The sequence below is a fragment of the Loxodonta africana genome, chromosome 11 (assembly GCF_030014295.1).
Source record: "Loxodonta africana isolate mLoxAfr1 chromosome 11, mLoxAfr1.hap2, whole genome shotgun sequence".
NCBI classification, from domain to species: Eukaryota; Metazoa; Chordata; class Mammalia; order Proboscidea; family Elephantidae; genus Loxodonta; species Loxodonta africana.
In genome coordinates, this window is record NC_087352.1 from 26655064 (window position 1) to 26674065 (window position 19002).

General features: G+C 42.9%; 1 protein-coding gene across 1 annotated transcript; it reads left to right on the plus strand.

The window, feature by feature from the left end:
* The first annotated feature begins 601 nt into the window (after nucleotides 1–601).
* Nucleotides 602–18985, plus strand: LOC104845427 (zinc finger protein 883-like). The gene is given in 6 exon segments (XM_064293418.1): nucleotides 602–645; nucleotides 957–1201; nucleotides 1812–1870; nucleotides 7672–7798; nucleotides 8231–8326; nucleotides 14181–18985. Coding segments are annotated over 5 exon segments (1974 nt in total). The 5' UTR covers nucleotides 602–645; nucleotides 957–1008; the 3' UTR covers nucleotides 15680–18985.
* The last annotated feature ends 17 nt before the right edge of the window (nucleotides 18986–19002 follow it).

Sequence of the window (19002 nt, forward strand, 5' to 3'; positions counted from 1 at the left end):
CCTTTTGGTTAGCAGCCGAGCTCTTAATTGTGTCAAACTCAGGACTCCTACGATGAACCCACACACATTAAAACGCAAATTAAATCGTGGGAAAGGGAGTACAACAAATGAAAACAGTGTTCACGTCCGGTGACAGGAATCAGATGTCATTACCCATTTTTAAATTCCTGCTATAGATTTTGACATTCTGGGTTTTTTTGTTTTTTTTTTTGACAGTTCGTGTACACTACCTGCGTTACACAATTCGATATTAAAAAGAAATCTTTCCGGTTTTTTTTTTCCACTTGTACTTGTTTTTTATGTTAGCGAGATTCCGTTTTCTAGCTTTCAATTCAGATTTTGCGAAACCTGATGTCACCCCCGAGACCTTTGTCCCCTCGGCAGCGGCGCGCTCGCGGACCACTACGGAAACTGCCATCTCCCATAGAGGGGCGGCCGCTCGTCCGGTCTGCGCACGCGCTTTTCGCCGCCGCCGCCATCCGTTTTCCGGTCTCGGTCAGTAAACCAGGGCTTTTGGGACTTGAGCCAGGGGCGGGGCGCGTGTCCATTTAGGGCTGGCGTCTGGGCGGGGTGTGCGACGGGGGCGGGGTGTGCGCGCAGGACTGATTCTCCTCCCTCAGGGAGCGAGGGCGAAAAAGCCCGGCGGTGGGTGCACCGGGATTCAGTGGTTTGGGCAGGCACGGACTTCCGGGACAGCCCCACACCGTTCCCCCATCGGCGGCGCTGACCCCTTTGCGCGGCATTTCCCTAGGTAGCCGGCGGGGCGGCGTGTCGGGCCAGGCCCCGGAACGCGTGGTCGCCCCATGGTCGCCGTCCGAGGGCCGCGCTCGCTGCCGAGGGCTCCCGCCCTCTGGGTCTGGTTTTGTCCCTTTCTCTCACTTTGACTCTTCCTCAGTCCTCTTCCCAGTGAGTCACCGAGTTCTGAAGTCTCCAGCAAACAGGAATTTGTTCCTCAGCCCACAGGAAAAGCCATGACTCCTGTGACGCCGGGAGCAGCCGGCCGGCCGAATGGAGAGCTTACTTCTCTACTCTGAGGGCAGAGCCTGGCGCCCCAGCAGTGTCTCAGGGCCTTTGGGACTGAATCCGACCGGGACCTTGGTGTCCAAGCAAAGGAAGATTTCTGTGATATGTCTTCAGACCCTGAGAGCTTTAAGCAGCTGTGAAGTGATGGAGAGTTTGAGTAAGAATGGTGATAAGCCAGGTAAGAATACGTCAAGGAAGGAGGAAATGGGTGGGCACTGTATCCCCAGGAAAAAGGAGAAGCCAAGACAGGTGAGAGAAGGCTGGCTGGTCAGTGGCAACAGCTATGGGTAAACACATTTTTTGAACTCTTCTCCATCACTGAACCAAAAATAAACTCTAATTTCAGAGCCCAAGCTTAAAAAGTTATTTTGATGTTTGCAAAATAACAGTAATGGTGACGACAAGCGTTAATATATTTTCTATTTCATGTATTTTCAAGGTTTTGGGGCCAGTTTTAATTTTGGAAAATGCATACCTTCCCCAAAAGTTTCAACAAGTTAAGTGAATACCTATGTACTTTTTTCACTAGAATCGCCAGTTAGTTACATTTTGCCACATTTGTGTGTGTCTCAGGTTGGATTGTCTGATGTTTCCTTGTTCTTTGATTCAGGTTAGGCATTTTTCACAGGAGCTGTGCAGTAGTGATGTTGTGTTCTATCAAGAAGTATCTGAATGCCAGTTTGTCATGGTGGAGTCACGTCAGCCAGTGTGGGGGTGGTTTTTTTAGACCAGCTGGTTGTCTACGTAGGTATAAGTCTAGTTTTTTATGGCTCCTTCATTTTCCCCAGCTCCACTTTCTTCAGATTTTGCCATTTCCCGAGAACACCTTGAAAAGACCAAGTCCCAGGTGAGTCTTGATTTATTTCTTGTTACCCTCCTTTTTGCTCCAGTGGATTTTTTATGATTTACAAGAAGCCACAACTAAATTGAAAAAGTAAGTAACAGTCAGTACACAGGAAAATAATGGAGGGATTGAGATATTTTGGCTGGGGTGCCATGTAATGCTGATACACAGATTATGTTATCTTGTCCATTTAATTAAAGTAGATGTGCCAATTTGGTTGGGATGTTGAAAGCCAAAGCAAATGGGAAACATAGTCCAGTGTGAGATTAGCGCTGTGTATTAAATTCAATCCCAACTCCTCGGGGCATGTGGAGCTATCCTGACATTTAGGTCTGAGGTTCTGTACCCCAGCTTGTTCCTCCCCAGTATCTTTCTCATTTTGGGGAATAGCATCAAGGAGTCATCTTTGAATCCCCCTATCCCTCACATTAGTTCCTCAGCAGGCCTGTTAGTTCTTTTCCCTGAACTTCACAAATTATCTGCTCTCCCCATCTTCACTGCTAGCTGCCTGTTCCAAGCCTCCTCTGCCTTTTGCCATGACCACTGTAGCAGCTTCCCAACCATTTCTCCTGTTTTTATTCTGTTGTTAGGTGTCATTGAGTCAATTTTGACTCATGGCAAACCCATGTGACAGAGAACTGCCCCATAGGGTTTTCTAGGTTGTAATCTTGATGGGAGCAAATTGCCAGGTTTTCCTCTCACAGATCCGCTGTGTAGTTTTGAGCCACTAACCTTTTGGTTCGCGGCCGAGCACTTAACCATTGTTCCACCATTCTTCTTGTTAGGTGCCATTGAACTGGTTTTGATTCATAGCAACCCCTCGTACTGCAGAACAAAGCACTGCCGGTCCTGTGCCATCCTCAGAATTGTTATGCGTGAGCCCATCGTTGCAGCCGCTGTGTCAATCCGGATCTTTCTCTTTTTGCTGACCCTCTTGCTTTAGCAAACATGATGTCCTTCTCCTAGAACTGGTCCCTCCAAATGATGTGAGACAAAGTCTCACCATTCTGGCTTCCAAGGAGCACTCTGGCTGTATTTCTTCCAAGATAGAGTTGTTCATTCTTCTGGTGGTCCATTGTGTGTTCAGTATTCTTTGCCAACGCAATTTAAAGGTATCAATTCTTCTTCAGCCTTCTTTCTTCATTGTCCAGCTTTCATATGCGTATGAGGCGATTGACAATATTTTGGCTTGGGTCAGGCACACCTTAGTCCTCAAAGTGACATCTTTGCTTTTTAACACTTTAAAGAGGTCTTTTGCAGCAGATTTGCCCAATGCAATATGTTGTTTGATTTCCTGACTGCCACTTCCATGGGCGTTGATTGTGGATCCAAGTAAAATGAAATCTTTGACAAATTCAATCTTTTCTCCATTTATCATGATGTTGCTTTTTGGTCCAGTTGTGAGGATTTTGTTCATGTTGAAGTGTAATCCATACCAAAGGCTGTAGTATTTGATCTTCATCAGTAAGTGCTTCAAGGCCTCTTCGCTTTGAGCAAGCAAGGTTGTGTCATCTGCATATCGCAGGTTGTTAGTGAATCTTCCACCAATCCTGGTCCTGTGTTCTTCATATAGCCCAGCTTCTCAGATTATTTGCTCAGCATACAAATTGAGTAAGAATGGTGAAAGGATCCAACCCTGACGCACACCTTCTGGCCTCCAACAATTCACACTCTACACAGCAGTCCAAGTCATGTTTCTGAAAGGCAGATTAAACTCCTCTTTCTACTGATTTTGTGTCACCTTGATAATAAGCACAGCCTTCCTGCCCAGCCTCGCCACTGAATAGCTGCCTTCCTCTGACTTCATCACTTACTATTTCCTTTAGCTTGCTATACTCTAGCCACCCTGGCCTTGTTCTTTGAACAGACCAGGCTCGTTCCCACCTCAGGGCCTTTGTACTGTCTGCTCCCTCTGCTGGGACTGCTCTTCCCCCAGATCATCCCCATGGCTGTCTTCTTATCAGTTAGGTCTCAGCTTAAGTGTCTTTCCTCAGAGAAGCCTGCTTAGATTACTCTATCTAAAGTATCTTTGGATTGCTGGTAAGCGGCAGTCAGGAAATCAAACGACGTATTGCACTGGGCAAATCTGCTGCAAAAGACCTCTTGAAAGCGTTTAAAAGCAAAGATGTCACTTTGAGGACTAAGATGTGCCTGACCCAAGCCATAATATTTTCAATCGCCTCATACGCATGTGAAAGCTGAACAATGAATAAAGAAGACCAAAGAAGGATTGATACCTTTAAATTGTGTTGGCGAAGAATACTGAATACACAATGGACCGCCAGAAGAATGAACAAGTCTTTCTTGGATGAAATACAGCCAGAGTGCTCCATGATTTCCTTGGGAAACCATTCTGTTTTCTTCATAGTACTGGTCTCTTACAATTTGTTAGGTTGTTTCCCCAACTAGAATGTGGGTTCCCAGGAAAACTGACCATGAAAAGTGTGTTCTTGTGGAGTTCCTGGTACCCAGGACAGTGTCTCATGGAGTAAGTTGTCAGGATTTAGGTATAAACCAAAGAAAGAAAGAGAAAATAACAAATAAATATTTTAGGTAGGGCTTCATCTTGAGGAAGTAGCAGAAAGGTAAGTAATTCTGTATCAGATTTTATGTGGCAATTTTAGACCCTCATCACAAAGTGAGTTTATAATGCCAAAAAAAAAAAAATGACTCTGAGAAAACAGAAAAAATGATAAAGTCCAAAGACATGGTTCTCTCATGGTTTGGGTTGATACTAGAATAGAAATCTTTGATTATCTGGAGGATTGGAAGGCCTAGAGTATTCTACAAAGAGCTCTGCAAGTATTTCTCAGAGAAGGGCTTATAACTGAGGGTAATCTGCAGATTGTTTGAAGTTGTGTTCTCCAGGGAAGGTTTGTATATACAATACTAAAGCTCCCTGGGCCTTGTTAGAGCCTCAGAGGAGAAAGGGGGTCTCTCCTTCAGCATACCCCTTCCCCTCTTTTTTTGACCACTTTCCCTCCCAACTTGTCTAGCACTTCCTTTATACCCCCATTGTTCAGTCTTTAACATCTCTTGATCAACTCTTTCCTTATAATCTATAGCTGTGTTCAGGTCCCCAGTCTCACTCCCAGCCTCTTTCCACCCTGCCTGCCCTTCAAGCTCTGCCCTTTCTTTCTCCTTCTTTCTCTCAGAGATACACCTCATGAATATGTTGTGTAAGGTTTCTGTCTCCACATCCTTGTGTCCCTTTCACTACACAGATGACCAGAATGTCTTCCACCACCTCACCTGACTTGGGCAGGTCTCAGAAAGGTCCCTTTTGCCCTTCATCCCCTTGTTGGGCCTGTGTACTGGTGTTCTCTTCTCTGACTTGAAGGTCCTCTACTGGCTTCTGTGGCTTTCTGCTCTTTGTCTGCACAGGCTCTGCCTTCCCTCCATCACTTAAACATTTTTGCTTTCCAGGATCCATCTCTGGCCTTTGATTTTCTCACTGCAACCTAATTCCCTCTCAAAGCATTTTGGTGGTGGTGGTCTACAGAGGACCCCCACATCCTTGTATCTAGGCTGCATGTTTCTCATAGCCATTACCCACTGCTTATATTTCCAGACCCTCCCTGTATTCATGTACACTGAGCCGGTATGCGTGTAGTGTGTGGCCGTGTCCATGGCTGAGCAGATGCTCCCATAATAGTCATGTTGGTGGTGGTGGTGCCACTGAGTCAGTTCCTACTCATTGTGACCCCATGTGACAGAGTAAAACTGCCCCCTAGGGTTCTAGGCTGTAATCTTTACAGGAGCAGATCACCAGGTCTTTTTCCCTGCAGAGCCACCGGGTGAGTCTGAATTGCCAGCCTTTCAGTTAGCAGCCGAGTGCTTAACTGTTGGGCCACCCAAGCACCTTACAATAACCCTAAGAGCAAGCAAACATATAGTATCACTATGAATCGGCCATTGTTCTGATTGATTTATGTGGATCAGCTCTTTTAACTGTCAGAATTCTACGTGGGTAGATACTGCTATTATCCTGGTTTTACAGATCAGGAAACTAAGGCACAGAAAGGTTAAGAAATTAGCCCCAAGTTGCAGGATTGGTAAGTGTGGGAAAATGGATTGGAGTCCAGGTAGTCTGACTCCAAAATCCATTACGTTAACCATTTTACTCTGTTGCTTCACACAGAGTGGGCCTTTGTTTTCCTGGTCACTATTTTAATTTTTTTATTTAACAATACATCTTGGCCATCCTCAAGGTTGATTGAGACAAAACACACTTGTTCTTTTTATTGGCTGCATAATATTCTTTTGTATCTGTAGAAACTACCCATAATGCTTGGGTTTGAGGAGTGGAGGTAGAGAGGGCTAAGGGATGTGTTTGGCTTTAGACATACTGAGGGGCCTGGAAAACATTTCTGCATCCCACTACCTTCTGCCTAGTTGCCCAAGCTGTACACCTCTCGGCCATATGCCCTTTTTCCTTTCATCCTTCCCGCATCTGGCCTATGCCTAGTTCTGGTCATTCTACCTTTTTGGTCCATAGTAGACACTGGATGTATATGCCTTTTAGTGTATGGCTGCACGCAGCAGGGTATTTCTATTATAATTTTTGGTTCATTCACATGGCTGGGTATATAAGTGGCACTACATGTGGAGCCCTGCTGGTGTAATGGTTAAGAGCTTGGCTGCTAACCAGGAGGTCGGCAGTTCAGATGCCCCATCCACTCCTTGGAAACCCTATGGGGCAGTTCTACTCTGTCCTATAGTGTTACTATGAATCGGAATTGACTGCAGCAAGTTTGGTTTTTTGTTTTATATATGATGTGTCATGTTGACCTCTAAGACAGTGTACACAAGTTTTATACGGCTGTTGCTGTTGTTAGGTACTGTCGAATCAATTCCAACTCTTAGTAATTCCATGTGACATAGTAGAACTGCCCCATAGTGCTTTCTAGGCTGTAATCTGGGAACAGATTGCCAGGTCTTTCTCTTGCGGATCCACTGGTTGGGTTCAAACCACCAACCTTTTGGTTAGCAGCCAAGTGCTTAACTTTTGCACCGGCAGGGCTCCTTTTTATACAGCTAGCTTGGATAATTGTAAGATCAGAGAAGTCATAGTAAATGATTTAAATGTTACCAAAATGTTGAGTAAGTTCAAATTTGTATAAGAAAAAAATAAGGAAATAGCTTTTTACAACAAAAAGTAAGAGTCATAGCTTGAGGTGAAAGATTATATGCCTGTAAACCGTTGCAGCAGAAAACAAAAACAAAACTGACTAAGCTAGAGTGGAATTTCTTACAAACAAATTAGCCAGGATTTAATTTAGTGATTACACGGTACAAAATAAATCTGGTAAGAAATACCTATCCTCTGTCTAATATAGACTTTTTTCAATGGCGTGGAGATATTCTCCGTGTTCACTGTTATCTCTAAAGATGTAATAGCCAGATGTGCTGTGTATTTGGATATCACGTTTGTCAACAATTCCCCATCCTCTTAATTGTTTCCGAACGAGTCCTGTGGTACAACAGTTAAATACTCAGCTGCTAACCAAAAATTTGGCTGTTCGAACCCACCCAGGGCTTCATGGGAGAACCCTGTGATCTGCTCCTGTAAAGATAACAGCCTAGAAAACCCTGTGGGGCAGTTATACTTTGTCGTGTGGGGTCGCTATGACTTGAAATCAACTTGATGGCACCTCATAACAGCAATAATTATTCCCGCTGTTGGAACTTACGGCCTCTGGCTTCAACTGTAATTTCAACAGAGAACCGTAGAGTTCAGGTTTATAACAAATTCTACACAATTAAAAGTGGATAACTTGAGACTGAAGGCTATGTTGTTGTAGGCCTCAGTCACATTTACGGATATGGCTGTGAGATTCACTCGGAGGGAGTGGGAGCAGCTGGCCCCAGCTCAGAGGGTCCTCTACAGAGACGTGATGCTGGAGACCTACGGGAACCTGCTTTCTGTGGGTAAGGGCAGCTCACCTTGGACTCAGAGCCCAGCCCACTCGAGGCCTTTCCTGTCTCACGTGTGGGAAGCTGGGACACCCTTAGAATGCTTAATGGTGTTATCCTTGAGTTTTGAGGGTTAAAGATTTTTAATCTTTTTTGCTCATAGGTATGTTTCATGCCTCACAATTGAATGGTCTCAAGTATATTGTAGATAGACAACGTGTTTTGCCTCCTTCGCATCAGTGTTGAGTAGTAGTCAGGAGCGTGGGCCCAGGAGTTTACTTCATCTGGGCTGTCTTCCTGACCCAGCTCTTACCTTCTGGGTGACTTTAAGCAAATTCCTAATCGCTTATCTTTGGAAATCTACCTCCTAGTGTGAATGGAGATCATAAATTTTAAAAGAGTTTAGCAAAGCCAAGTCACTGTTACTATGTTGTTTCCCGCGAACAGGGTGTCAGTGCACCAAGCCAGATGTGATCTTTAAGTTGGAACAAGGTGGGGAGCCCTGGACGGAGCAGGGAGCACTGCCAAGGAGGGGCTGTCCAGGTGAGTCCTTAGAAACCTGGCAGCTGAGAGACGGTGGAAGTAATATTGGAAGTAAGAGCATGGTTTTCATGTGAGGGGTTGGTGCTTTAGAAATGTAGTTCCAAAGTCCCAGACCTCTGAAAAAGGCCAAACACAACTCATTAAAGAACCAAATACAAGAATGACACCTTCCAATGTTTTTCTTCCCAACTTCTGTCTCTAACTTTTTGGGGTTTAAAAGAAGAAATGCCTCTCTTTCATGTATGCTCTCTCCCAGCCCTGCCTACATCATTGGTGACTTTGTTTTCTTCATTAGTCTCCCTTTCACAAGTATCTTCATCACTGTCATCTTTCTTCTGCATTCAAGCTTTTGCAACTGTCTTCCCTATTTCAACATCTGCCAGTCCTGCTCTTTCTAGTTCCTTCCATGTCCCACCTTTCAGATATAAGTCCTCACATGTACGCTTTCAAAGGACTGCTTTCTTACTTTGTCTCCTGTTGATCCCTGGAATCACAATTCAGCAGTTGCTGCCTCCTCCCCGCCTGGACTCTCCTAGCTTTTGACATCACTGCTTACCAGCTGCTTTTCATGTGCGTGTGCTTTTGTTGTCCTTGCCCTTCTTGAGATGCCCTCTCACTTCCGCTTGAGTGACAGACGTCACCACCATGATCTTACTTACGTTTCCCTGGGCTTCTCCAACCTTTACTTTTTTATTTTTTCCCTCCCTTCTCTACTCTTAACTGAGGAGCCACCTGGGGCTGTTTTTTTTTTCTGTATAGTGTTTACCCCACTTCCTTACTCTATTGCCTTCACCTCCCAAACCTCTACTCTGCCCTGTGCACCTCCTTGCTACGGTGTGCCACCCTTAGAGCTGCTCTTGCCAAGATCATCACTGACTCTCTTCATGATATAATCTTGTCTTTGTCTTGCTGGCCATTGGCCAAACTGACCCTGTTGACCATTCTGTCTTTCAAACATTGTCTTTCCTTGGCTTCTGTAACATCTCTCCTTGTTTTCTCCTTTCTCTCTGTTTTTGTTTCTGTTTGTTTTAATTCACTGGCTCAGCCACCTCTAGCCACCCATTCAATTTTGAAATTTTCTATAGACTTTGTCCCAGATCCTTTTTATTTCTGACTCTCTGGTCTCCCTGAGCCCCATCTGCACCCTTATCTGGAGTTACCTTTCCTTACTTTGAAGATACTGAAATGTGTTTCCCCAGTCCTGATCTCTCCTCGAAGTTTCAAACTTGATTGCCTTTTTGCCATACCCAGGGGGATGTTTCATAGATACTTCAGACTCCCCCTGACCTAAATAAGATCGTAAAATTCTCCCCACCTCTCCCAGGTGCTATTCCACTTTTAGTTTTTCTCTCAGTAAATGGCATTGTGTAGTTACCCAAGCCAGAAATCCTCCGCTTTCTTGTTCCCTCCCTCTCCTCATCCCCCCTGTGCAATTAGACACAGAATTGTCATTTTTACGTTCTTATATGCCTCGCAAATCTGCCCACTTCTCTAATTCACTACTTCCTCCCTAAACCATGGTATTGTCATCCAGCACCTCAAATTCAGCCTTAACTTTCTAACTGGGTCTCCTTTTATCCTCATTGCCCCTCAATCCATTTGCCACATTAAAACCAGATTTGAACATGGGTTCCATACCCTGCACCTTTCCTTAAAATTGTACTCCTCTTAGCTCTTGGAATAAATACTAAACTCTTTAACACGGGATATATGGCCTAACCTGGTCAGCGATGTGCCTAGCTCACTACCTTTTATCTTGCACCACTCTTCTTTTTTACTTCCTCTTCTCCTGCCTGCCACATGGCCTTCTCACCACCCACTTGGCCCATGAATCCTTATTCTTCACATCTCTTCACAAATAACACTTCTTCAGGGACGCCTTCCCTGACCACCCATCTGGGCGAGAACCTTTGCTTCATTATTTGTATCCATATTTGTGTGGTTATTTCATCATGTCTGCCTCTCCAACTCAATTTCTACCTCCAAAAGGACACAGACCTTAATTTGCATTTCTTCCTAATTGTTTATTCCATGTGCATAGTTCCTGGTGCATGGTAGGTTCTCAAATATTTGTTAAGTGAATGGACAGATGAAAGCAATCATTTTGAACAGCTTGGGCTATTATTATGTGGCATTAAAACCCAGTGCCATTGAGTCAATTCCAACTCATAGTGACCCTATAGGACAGAGTAGAACTGCTCCATAGAGTTTTCAAGGAGCACCTGGCGAATTCAAACTGCCCACCCTTTGGTTAGCAGCCATAGCACTTAACCGCTACACCACCAGGGTTTCCACTACACCACCAGGGCTTTAGGTCCCAACTTTTCTTCCCCTATCTTCCTGACATACGTGAAATCCATTTCTGTCTTTTCTCTGCTTATAGAATGGCCCCCTTGCCTCACTGACCTTCCAGAAATCAGTGTTTGCTCTTATGATTTCTTCCTCCACTCCTGGCTTGCCTAGGCCTGGCAACCACAGAGTCATCTTGATTCTTCTCTAAGTTACCTTTCTATTTGTCCTTTTTCCCCACGTTTACTTCAGTTTGTTTCCATTGCTAAAATCTCTTATATTCTTCATGTCTTCAGTGTCTAGTGATGTTTCCGAAGGCTGATCACATATACCCTCATATCCAGATTGGTATAAATCTTGTACCTACTGAGCCCTGTCTTGACAGTTTATCTCAGATACCCGACCCCTTCCAAATCTCTCTCTTGATGTGGTTTTGAACTGTTTTTTAGGCATGAGACATCTTTTCCATATGAAGTCTTACCTGGCACTGCCTCATATAGGAATATGCAATACTGGGCTCACTGTATAGGAGCCTTGGTGGTGCAGTGGTTAAGCACTTGGCTTCTAACCAAAAGGTCAGCGGTTCAAACCCACCAGCCACTCCACAGGAGAAAGATGTGGCAGTCTGCTTCTAAAAAGTTTACAGACTAGGAAACTCAATTGGGCAATTTTACTCTGTTTTACAGTGTGACTATGAGTTGGAGTCATCTCAGTGGCAGCAGATTTTATGGGGGCTAACTGTACTCAAAGTGGTCACTATGGGCTGTTTGGAGTTCATAACACGTTACGTGTATTAACGCATTTTAACTTTAGAAAATACTATGCGATAGTGTTGTATGTCCACTTTACAGATGAGGAAACTGAGACACAGAGGGTAAGTAACATGCCCAGAGTCACTCAGCCAGTAGGTAGAGGTGCTGGGATTTAAACCTCAGTGGTTTGGTTGCAGTCCCTCCACTCCGCTACCTTGCAGATAAATGTGGAGTTGCCCTGGTTCAGACCTGGTTGGGAGCAGTAAAGCTTTGTGGGCTCCTTTGGGAAGCACCCAGTGGTGACTGCCAAGGCACTGTCTTCAGAATCGCTGGGGTCAAAAACTTAGTAGAACAGTTTAGAAACCACCGTTCTAAGCCATCCCAGTTACTGTGAGAACTTCCTGACAAAGTGAAACTCAAAAGTACTCCCTATACAAGGTCATATAGTCCTTTTCTTTCGTGAACCTTCATAACACAGCCCTCGTTTGCCTTTCCAGAATGATTTCTCTCTTCCAGTCACCAAATAGCACCATTTCTACCATTTTCTTTATGAACCTTCATACATGTGAAATTCTTTGCTGAATTCGTCTTAGATTAACTCGAGCCTTATTACTTTATCCCATCCATGAAAACCTATCCCACATCATTCCTATGTAATTAAAACTCAAAACCTATTCTGTTTTCTTATTTTTTTCCACTATTAATGTGGGAGGCTTATTTCTCTCCCTTAATTTTAATTCTGTGAGTTATTCTTGACTGTTCCTGAGTTTGTAATTGGTTTATATGAAATGATTTATCAACGTGGAGGCCACCGAGAGGGATCCCAGTATCTACACCCATTTCTCAAGCATATTTATGACCAGTAGAGGTAATTAAGAGGACATAATACGGTCTTAAATATTTTAAATAGTTGCAGTTGTACTTCAGATTTGACGTAGCTATCTATGTTGAATATTTAAAATTTCAGCATTTAAAAATGAAGCTTTTTATGTTATATGGGGTTAGGTAGAAACACCGTTGTAAAAGGGAAACATTGGTAAAGGTTTAGTTACAGGGTCTAGGGCCTTATCCTTAATGTCCCCAGTTGAGGGAAGGTAGCAATCAAGAAACTGAGCATTATTAATAAAGGGTGAGTTGTAGAAGAGCACAGTGCCCATAATCAGAAGCAGGATACTAGTGGAAGGAAAAGTAAATTAGAGATTCAAAGAACAGGGAAGGTTCTGTGTCCCCATTTACTGAATAAGATGATGGTCTCTCAGTCAAAGCACCATAATAAACCAGATACTGGAAACAGGATGATTGACCCCTCTGATCCCAGTTCTGCTTTGTGCACGTGGTATGTGTCTCTAAGTCTATGTGAAAAGGAACAGAACAAGATGAAAAAGTTGAATCATTGGTTGTAGATACGTAGTATTTGTGGTTTGGATTGGGTTTAGAGGGCCCAGTCTACAAGAGAGATCTGACAGACATGCAAGAAACTGGGGTTTAGAAAAATAAATTTGTTTCTGGTGTGCATTCTGGATTAGAGAGGAAGAAGTCAAGAAATGGATTTTTAACATACTATTATGGTACTCGGAAACCTTGGTGGCATAGTGGTTAAGTGCTATGGCTGCTAACCAAAGGGTCCGCAGTTTGAATCTGCCAGGCACTCCTTGGAAACTCTATGGGGCAGTTCTACTCTGTCCTATAGGGTCACTATGAGTCGGAATCAACTCGACGGCACTAGGTTTGGTTTGGTTTTGGATTATGGTATTCTAGGACCCTAGACTCTGGTCTGCTTCTTATTTTCTTATTTCCCTTTCACCCAAGGTTTTTAAACCTCAGCACTTTTGACATTGTGGGTCAGATATTTTTTGTTATGGGGAGTCATACTGTGAAATTTTGGATATTTAGCAACATTGCTGGCCTTTACTTAGTAGATGCCAATAGCAACTCCCATCCCTAATTTGTGATAACAAAAATAGTCTCCAGATCTTGCCAAATGGCCTCTGTGGAGTAAAAATGCCCCTGTCTTAACTGTGTGCTTATTCCTCTGGTTAACCTACTGCCTATCCAGTCCCCTTGATGTGCCCTTCCCATTCTCTTTGTTCACCTTTTCATCATCTTTGTCCAGTGTTCTTTTCTCCTTTTCATCTTCTCCAGCAACTGCAAGATACTATTTTAAAATACTGAAAGTTACTCTTTTGGTTATCTAGTGCTACCATAACAGAAAAACCATAAATGGGTAGCTTTAACAAACAGAAATTTTATTTTCTCACAGTTCAGGAGGCTAGAAGTCCAAATTCAGGGTGCTGGCTCTAGGGGAAGGCTTTCTTTCTCTGTTGGCTCTGGAGTAAGGTCGTTGTCTCTTTGAGCTTCTATTCCTGGGCAGTGTTCATGTGGCTTGGCATCTCTCTTCCCCCATATCTGTAATCTCCCTTGTGTAATCTCTTTTATATTTCAGAATAGATTGATTCAAGATACACCCTACGCTAATCCTGCCTAATTTGCATAACAAAGACAACCCATTCCCAAATGGGATTATAACCACAGGCATAGAAGTTAAGATTTACAATACATATTTTGGGGGGACAAAATTCAATCCATAACAGTTACTAAAATCCGTAAATGATAGTTTCTTGCTCCCACTTTCTCTATTGCAGTTTCCTTCTAGAAGCCCACGGAGGGGAATATTTTCATTTGAGATTGTAATACTGAAGAGTAAATTGTTAACTAAGGAGTGAACTCCACAACAAGGCATTTTTAAAGATATGTGTATTTCTGACATAAAGTAGAAAGATTGACAAAGACTAGTTCATTATATCCTATTTCAGAAAAATTCTGGAAAGATGATGACCTGATAGATTGGCAACCGGAAAGTCAGGTGAGTTTTTCTACACAAGTGCCATCCATGTATAGGAAAACACAGACAAAGGTAATACACAAGAAATGTATTAGAAAACAATTTGGTTTAAGCTCTGAGCTTACTTCAAGTAGTAAACCTCATAACTGTGACTTACTTGGAAAAAATTTGAAAGATAATTTTGACTTAGTTGTTCATGAGAGACACTGTGCAAGAAAGAAATCATTCAACTGTGATGGAGAGGCAAAGTCATTCTGCCATATTACATCCAATACCGGAGTAAAAACCTGTGAATGTAATCATTGTGTGAAAGCCTTCAGACAGAAATCACACATCACTGTGCTTCATGGAGTTCGGAGTGAGAATAAACCCTCTGAAAGTAATGGATATGAGGAAAATTTTCATGCTAACTCATTTGTTACTCAAGAAGAGGAAACTTATAGTAGGGATAAGTTCTATGACTGCAGTCAGTGTGGAAAAACGTTCAGCCAGAAGTCGTATCTCATTAGACATCATAAAACTCACACAGGAGAGAAGCCTTATGACTGTAAGCAGTGTGGGAAAACCTTTTCTCAGAGTACATACCTTATTGCACACCAGAGAGCTCATACTGGAGAAAAACCTTATGAGTGTAACCAGTGTGGAAAAAGCTTCACCTATTAGTCCTCCCTCATTAGACATCATAAATTTCATACTGGAGAGAAACCCTATGAATCCTTGGATTGTGGGAAATCCTACTTTGAGAAATCACACCTCATTGTCCATCAGAGAATCCATACAGGAGAAAAACCTTATGAATGTAATGAATGCGGGAAAGCTTTCACTTCAATCTCAGTCTTTGTGCAACATGTGAGAACTCATACAGGTGAGAAACCCTATGAATGTGATAAATGTGGGAAGAGATTCACTACCAGTTCATATCTATTTCTACATGCTAGGACTCATACAGGTGAGAAATGCTACAAATGTAACGAATGTGGGAAAGGTTTTCAACAGAAGATACAACTCACTGTGCATAAGAGAATTCATAGTGGAGAGAAGCCTTATAAATGTAATAAATGTGGGAAAGCCTACAGGGATCATTCATCCCTTAATCATCACATAAAAATTCATAATGGTGAGAAGCCTTTTATATGTAATGAATGTGGGAAATCTTTTACCTATCAGTCATTCCTCATTAAACATGAGAGATACCATACTGGAGAGAAACCCTATGCATGTAAGGAATGTGGGAAAGCATTCTTCTATAATAGGGAACTTACTGTACATCAAAGACATCATACTGGGGAAAAGCCCTATCGATGTACTGAATGTGGCAAAGCCTTCACTACCAGCTCATGCCTTAGGCTCCATGTGAGAACCCACACAGGAGAGAAGCCATACCAATGTAATCAGTGTGGAAAATCCTTCTCTCAGAATGGACAGCTCACCACACACTGGAGAACGCATGCTCAAGAAAGAAGTCTTTAACATGGGAATTTGTGAAAACACCTGAACATTAAACTTACAGCATGATAGATACAGGTTCCAGACCTACTTGCCAAGCTTTTTCTAGAGAAATTACAGATTTTTAATTACAAGTAAGTCTTCTATTCAGGTAATATTTTTTAACTAGAGAAGCTTTTTAATTTAATGTAAGTTATCATGAAACGGAGCCCTGGTGGCACCAGTGGTTAAACGTTCAGCTGTTAACCAAGAGGTCGGCAGTTAGAATCCACCAACCAGTCCTTCAAAACCCTATGGGGCAGCTCTACTCTGTCCTATAGGGTTGCTATGAGTTGGAATCAACTCAATGGTAACAGGTGTTATGAACTACTGTGCCTGATTTCTACCGCCTTAGCCTCATGTATTATTTCACAAAAAAAAAAATTTTGGTAGAACTAATACCTTCATGTGAGGGTCATATTATTCAGAAATAATACAGTAACCTGTGAAAGACTTATATTTTGTGAGGAATGGATATGGCGGAATGTTTTCCTGTGGTGAAAATTTCTATATGATTAACTTATGCGTTGGTACTGACTTAGTTGTCTAAAACAGATGTGTGTGTGTATGTGTGTCTGTTTCCTTGAGGTGTATCACAAAATGATTTCCGCCTGCACCTGGAAATATGCAAGTTATAATTAACCTTTCTAAAATACATGAATTTGTGCATAGCTAACCTACATTTTTATCAATACCTCTGTATAATATTACTAATTTAAAATACTCTAATACTTTTTTAAATAAAGCAACATTCAGAAACAGAAGTGAATTGTGCCTTAATTTATGAAGTTCTATTTTTAATCTCAGAGATAAGATCACATATTAAAATAATGAAAAGCAACCACCATACAGCCATGGTTTTCTCTGATTCTTTTAATTTTTAAAACAGGCCTGCATGTTTGAATCCTAAATGAATGAGACTTTTTGAATAAACAGAACTCTAATACCTGTATGGATCTTGTTGTCCTTTTTTTTTTGGAGGCAATATACTCATTCCAGTTACGCAGTTACCAAAATATTTTTTAATTTGGTTTTGGAATTCTGCTCAGAGTCTGCTTATTACTTGGAGAAGAAATGTTACAGTCACAGGAATCATTTCTCCTTCCTTCCATCCCTTACTGTGTTCAGTGAATTTAGCCTTTGTATCTTGCTATCTAAAGCTTCTCTCCCTGCCCTGCCCTTGTGAACAATCACCTGAGAAAATGACAAGTGCACTAAAGAGCGGCTGATTTATGTGGGTCTGCCTGGAACGTGCCCAGTTTTAACACCGAAAGTCGTGCGGTCTCAGAAACTCTTCGTTTCCTGGCAAACTGGCACTGTTGGTCACCCTAACTTGAAGTAACCATGTGAGGACTTCCTGAGGGGGGAATGTGAGCCCCCTCCAAAGAGAGTGTCTTAGTCATCTAGTGCTGCTGTAACAGAAATACCACAAGTGGATGGCTTTAACAAAGAGAAGTTTATTTCCTCACAGTAAAGTAGGTTACAAGTCCAAATTCAGGGTATCAGCTCCAGGGGAAGGCATTCTGTCTTTGTCAGCTCTGGAGGAAGGTCCTTGTCTTCAATCTTCCCACGGTTGAGGAGCTTCTCAGGTGCAGAGACCCCAGGTCCAAAGGATGCGCGCTGCTCCTGGTACTGCTTTCTTGGTGTTGTGAGGTCCCCAAATCTCTGCTTGCTTCCCTTTTAATCTCTTGAGAGAGAAAAGGTGGTGCAGGCCACATGCCAGGGAAACTCCCTTTATGCTGGATCAGGTTGGTGACCTGAGTAAGGGTGGTGTTACAATCTCATCCTCTTAACATAAAATTACAATCACAAAAAGGAAGACAGCCACACGATACTGGGAATCATGGCTTAACCAAGTTGACACATATTTTGGGGGGGGACACAATTCAATCCATGACAGAGATTGTTTGGTTAGGTTACCTCAGAATTTCTCAAGAGGTATTTGTTTTTCATCTTAAACACAAGTGTATCTGTTTTTCATCTTAAAAGGAAACAAAATGCCATTGGTAGAATTGACTGAATGCTAGCCAAGTGTACTATTGAGTTGAAATCCTTACAGAGACTCTACCGTGAAAGATAAGGATTTTTTCTGGTTCTTTATCAGCCATGGTCTGGGGTGGGAGGAAATGGCATACCGTAATTAGAATAATTTAAGAAAAATTTAATGAACTATTAACAAATATGCCAGGGTGGTAGGAAAGCCCATGTATTAGTGCAAAACTAAGGCTAGTAAGAGTGAGGTGGTTACCATCCCTGGGCTTGCTGGAGTGACGGAAGAGCAGTTACAGGATCCCAGCAAGAGAAAAAGAAGCATATGGACAGGACCTCTCAAGTGAGCTCTGATTTCGGATGGAGGCTTGCATTCAGTATACAGCAACTGCAGTCAGGGAGTTGGAATCAGTACAGTGGCCTCCTTCCTCTCCCAACTGCCGGGTTGCTGAAGTTCCCCATTAGCCAAAGCCAGAGTGCAAGGGAGTCTGTGTTGCCTCATACAAGGAGCCTGGAGCCTGAAACATGTGAAAGTCATCTGCTGTTTACAAGCTCTGAGACATTGTGGAATTGCCTCTACCCATGATTCCTAAAGGTCACAGCTATGAAAACCTTATGGAGGGCACAGTTCTACTCTGCACACGTGGGATTGCCATGAGTCAGAATCAACTCGATGGAAACTTTTTTTAAAAAACTAGTCACATAGGATGCCCTACTTCTAATTAGCCCACCTGCAGCTCCCCATCCCAACAACCTACAATCGGCATATCTGAAGCCTGCAGTTTTTTCCACTATAAAGCTTTCCAATTCCCTTCTTGCCTTTGAGTTCCTGCCAAACACAGGTGATGATGGCTGACTTCCTTGCTGTAGCAAGCTCTGAATAAATAGTGCTTCTCATTTAGGAGCCTTGGTGGTACAGTGGCTAATCATTCAACTGCTAACTGAAAAGTCGGCGGTTCGAGCCCACCACCTGCTCCTCCAGAGAAAAGACCTGGCCTAGGAAACCCTATGGGTTTCTACTCTGCTCTAGAGGGTTGCTATGAGTCAGAAACAACTCGCCGGCACACAACAACACTTCTCATTTAGGTCCCTGGGTGGCGCAAATGATTGAGCATTTGAACGCTAGCCATAAAAGTTGGTGGTTTGAACCCATCCTGATGTGCCTTGAAAGACAGGCCTGATGATGTGCTTCTTAAAGGTCACACCTTGAAAATGCTATGGAGCAGTTCCACTGTGCACACATGGGGTCACCATGAGTTGAAATCCACTCCACAGGAACTAACAACTAACAACAGCTTCTCGTTTGGGTCGTCTTCTTT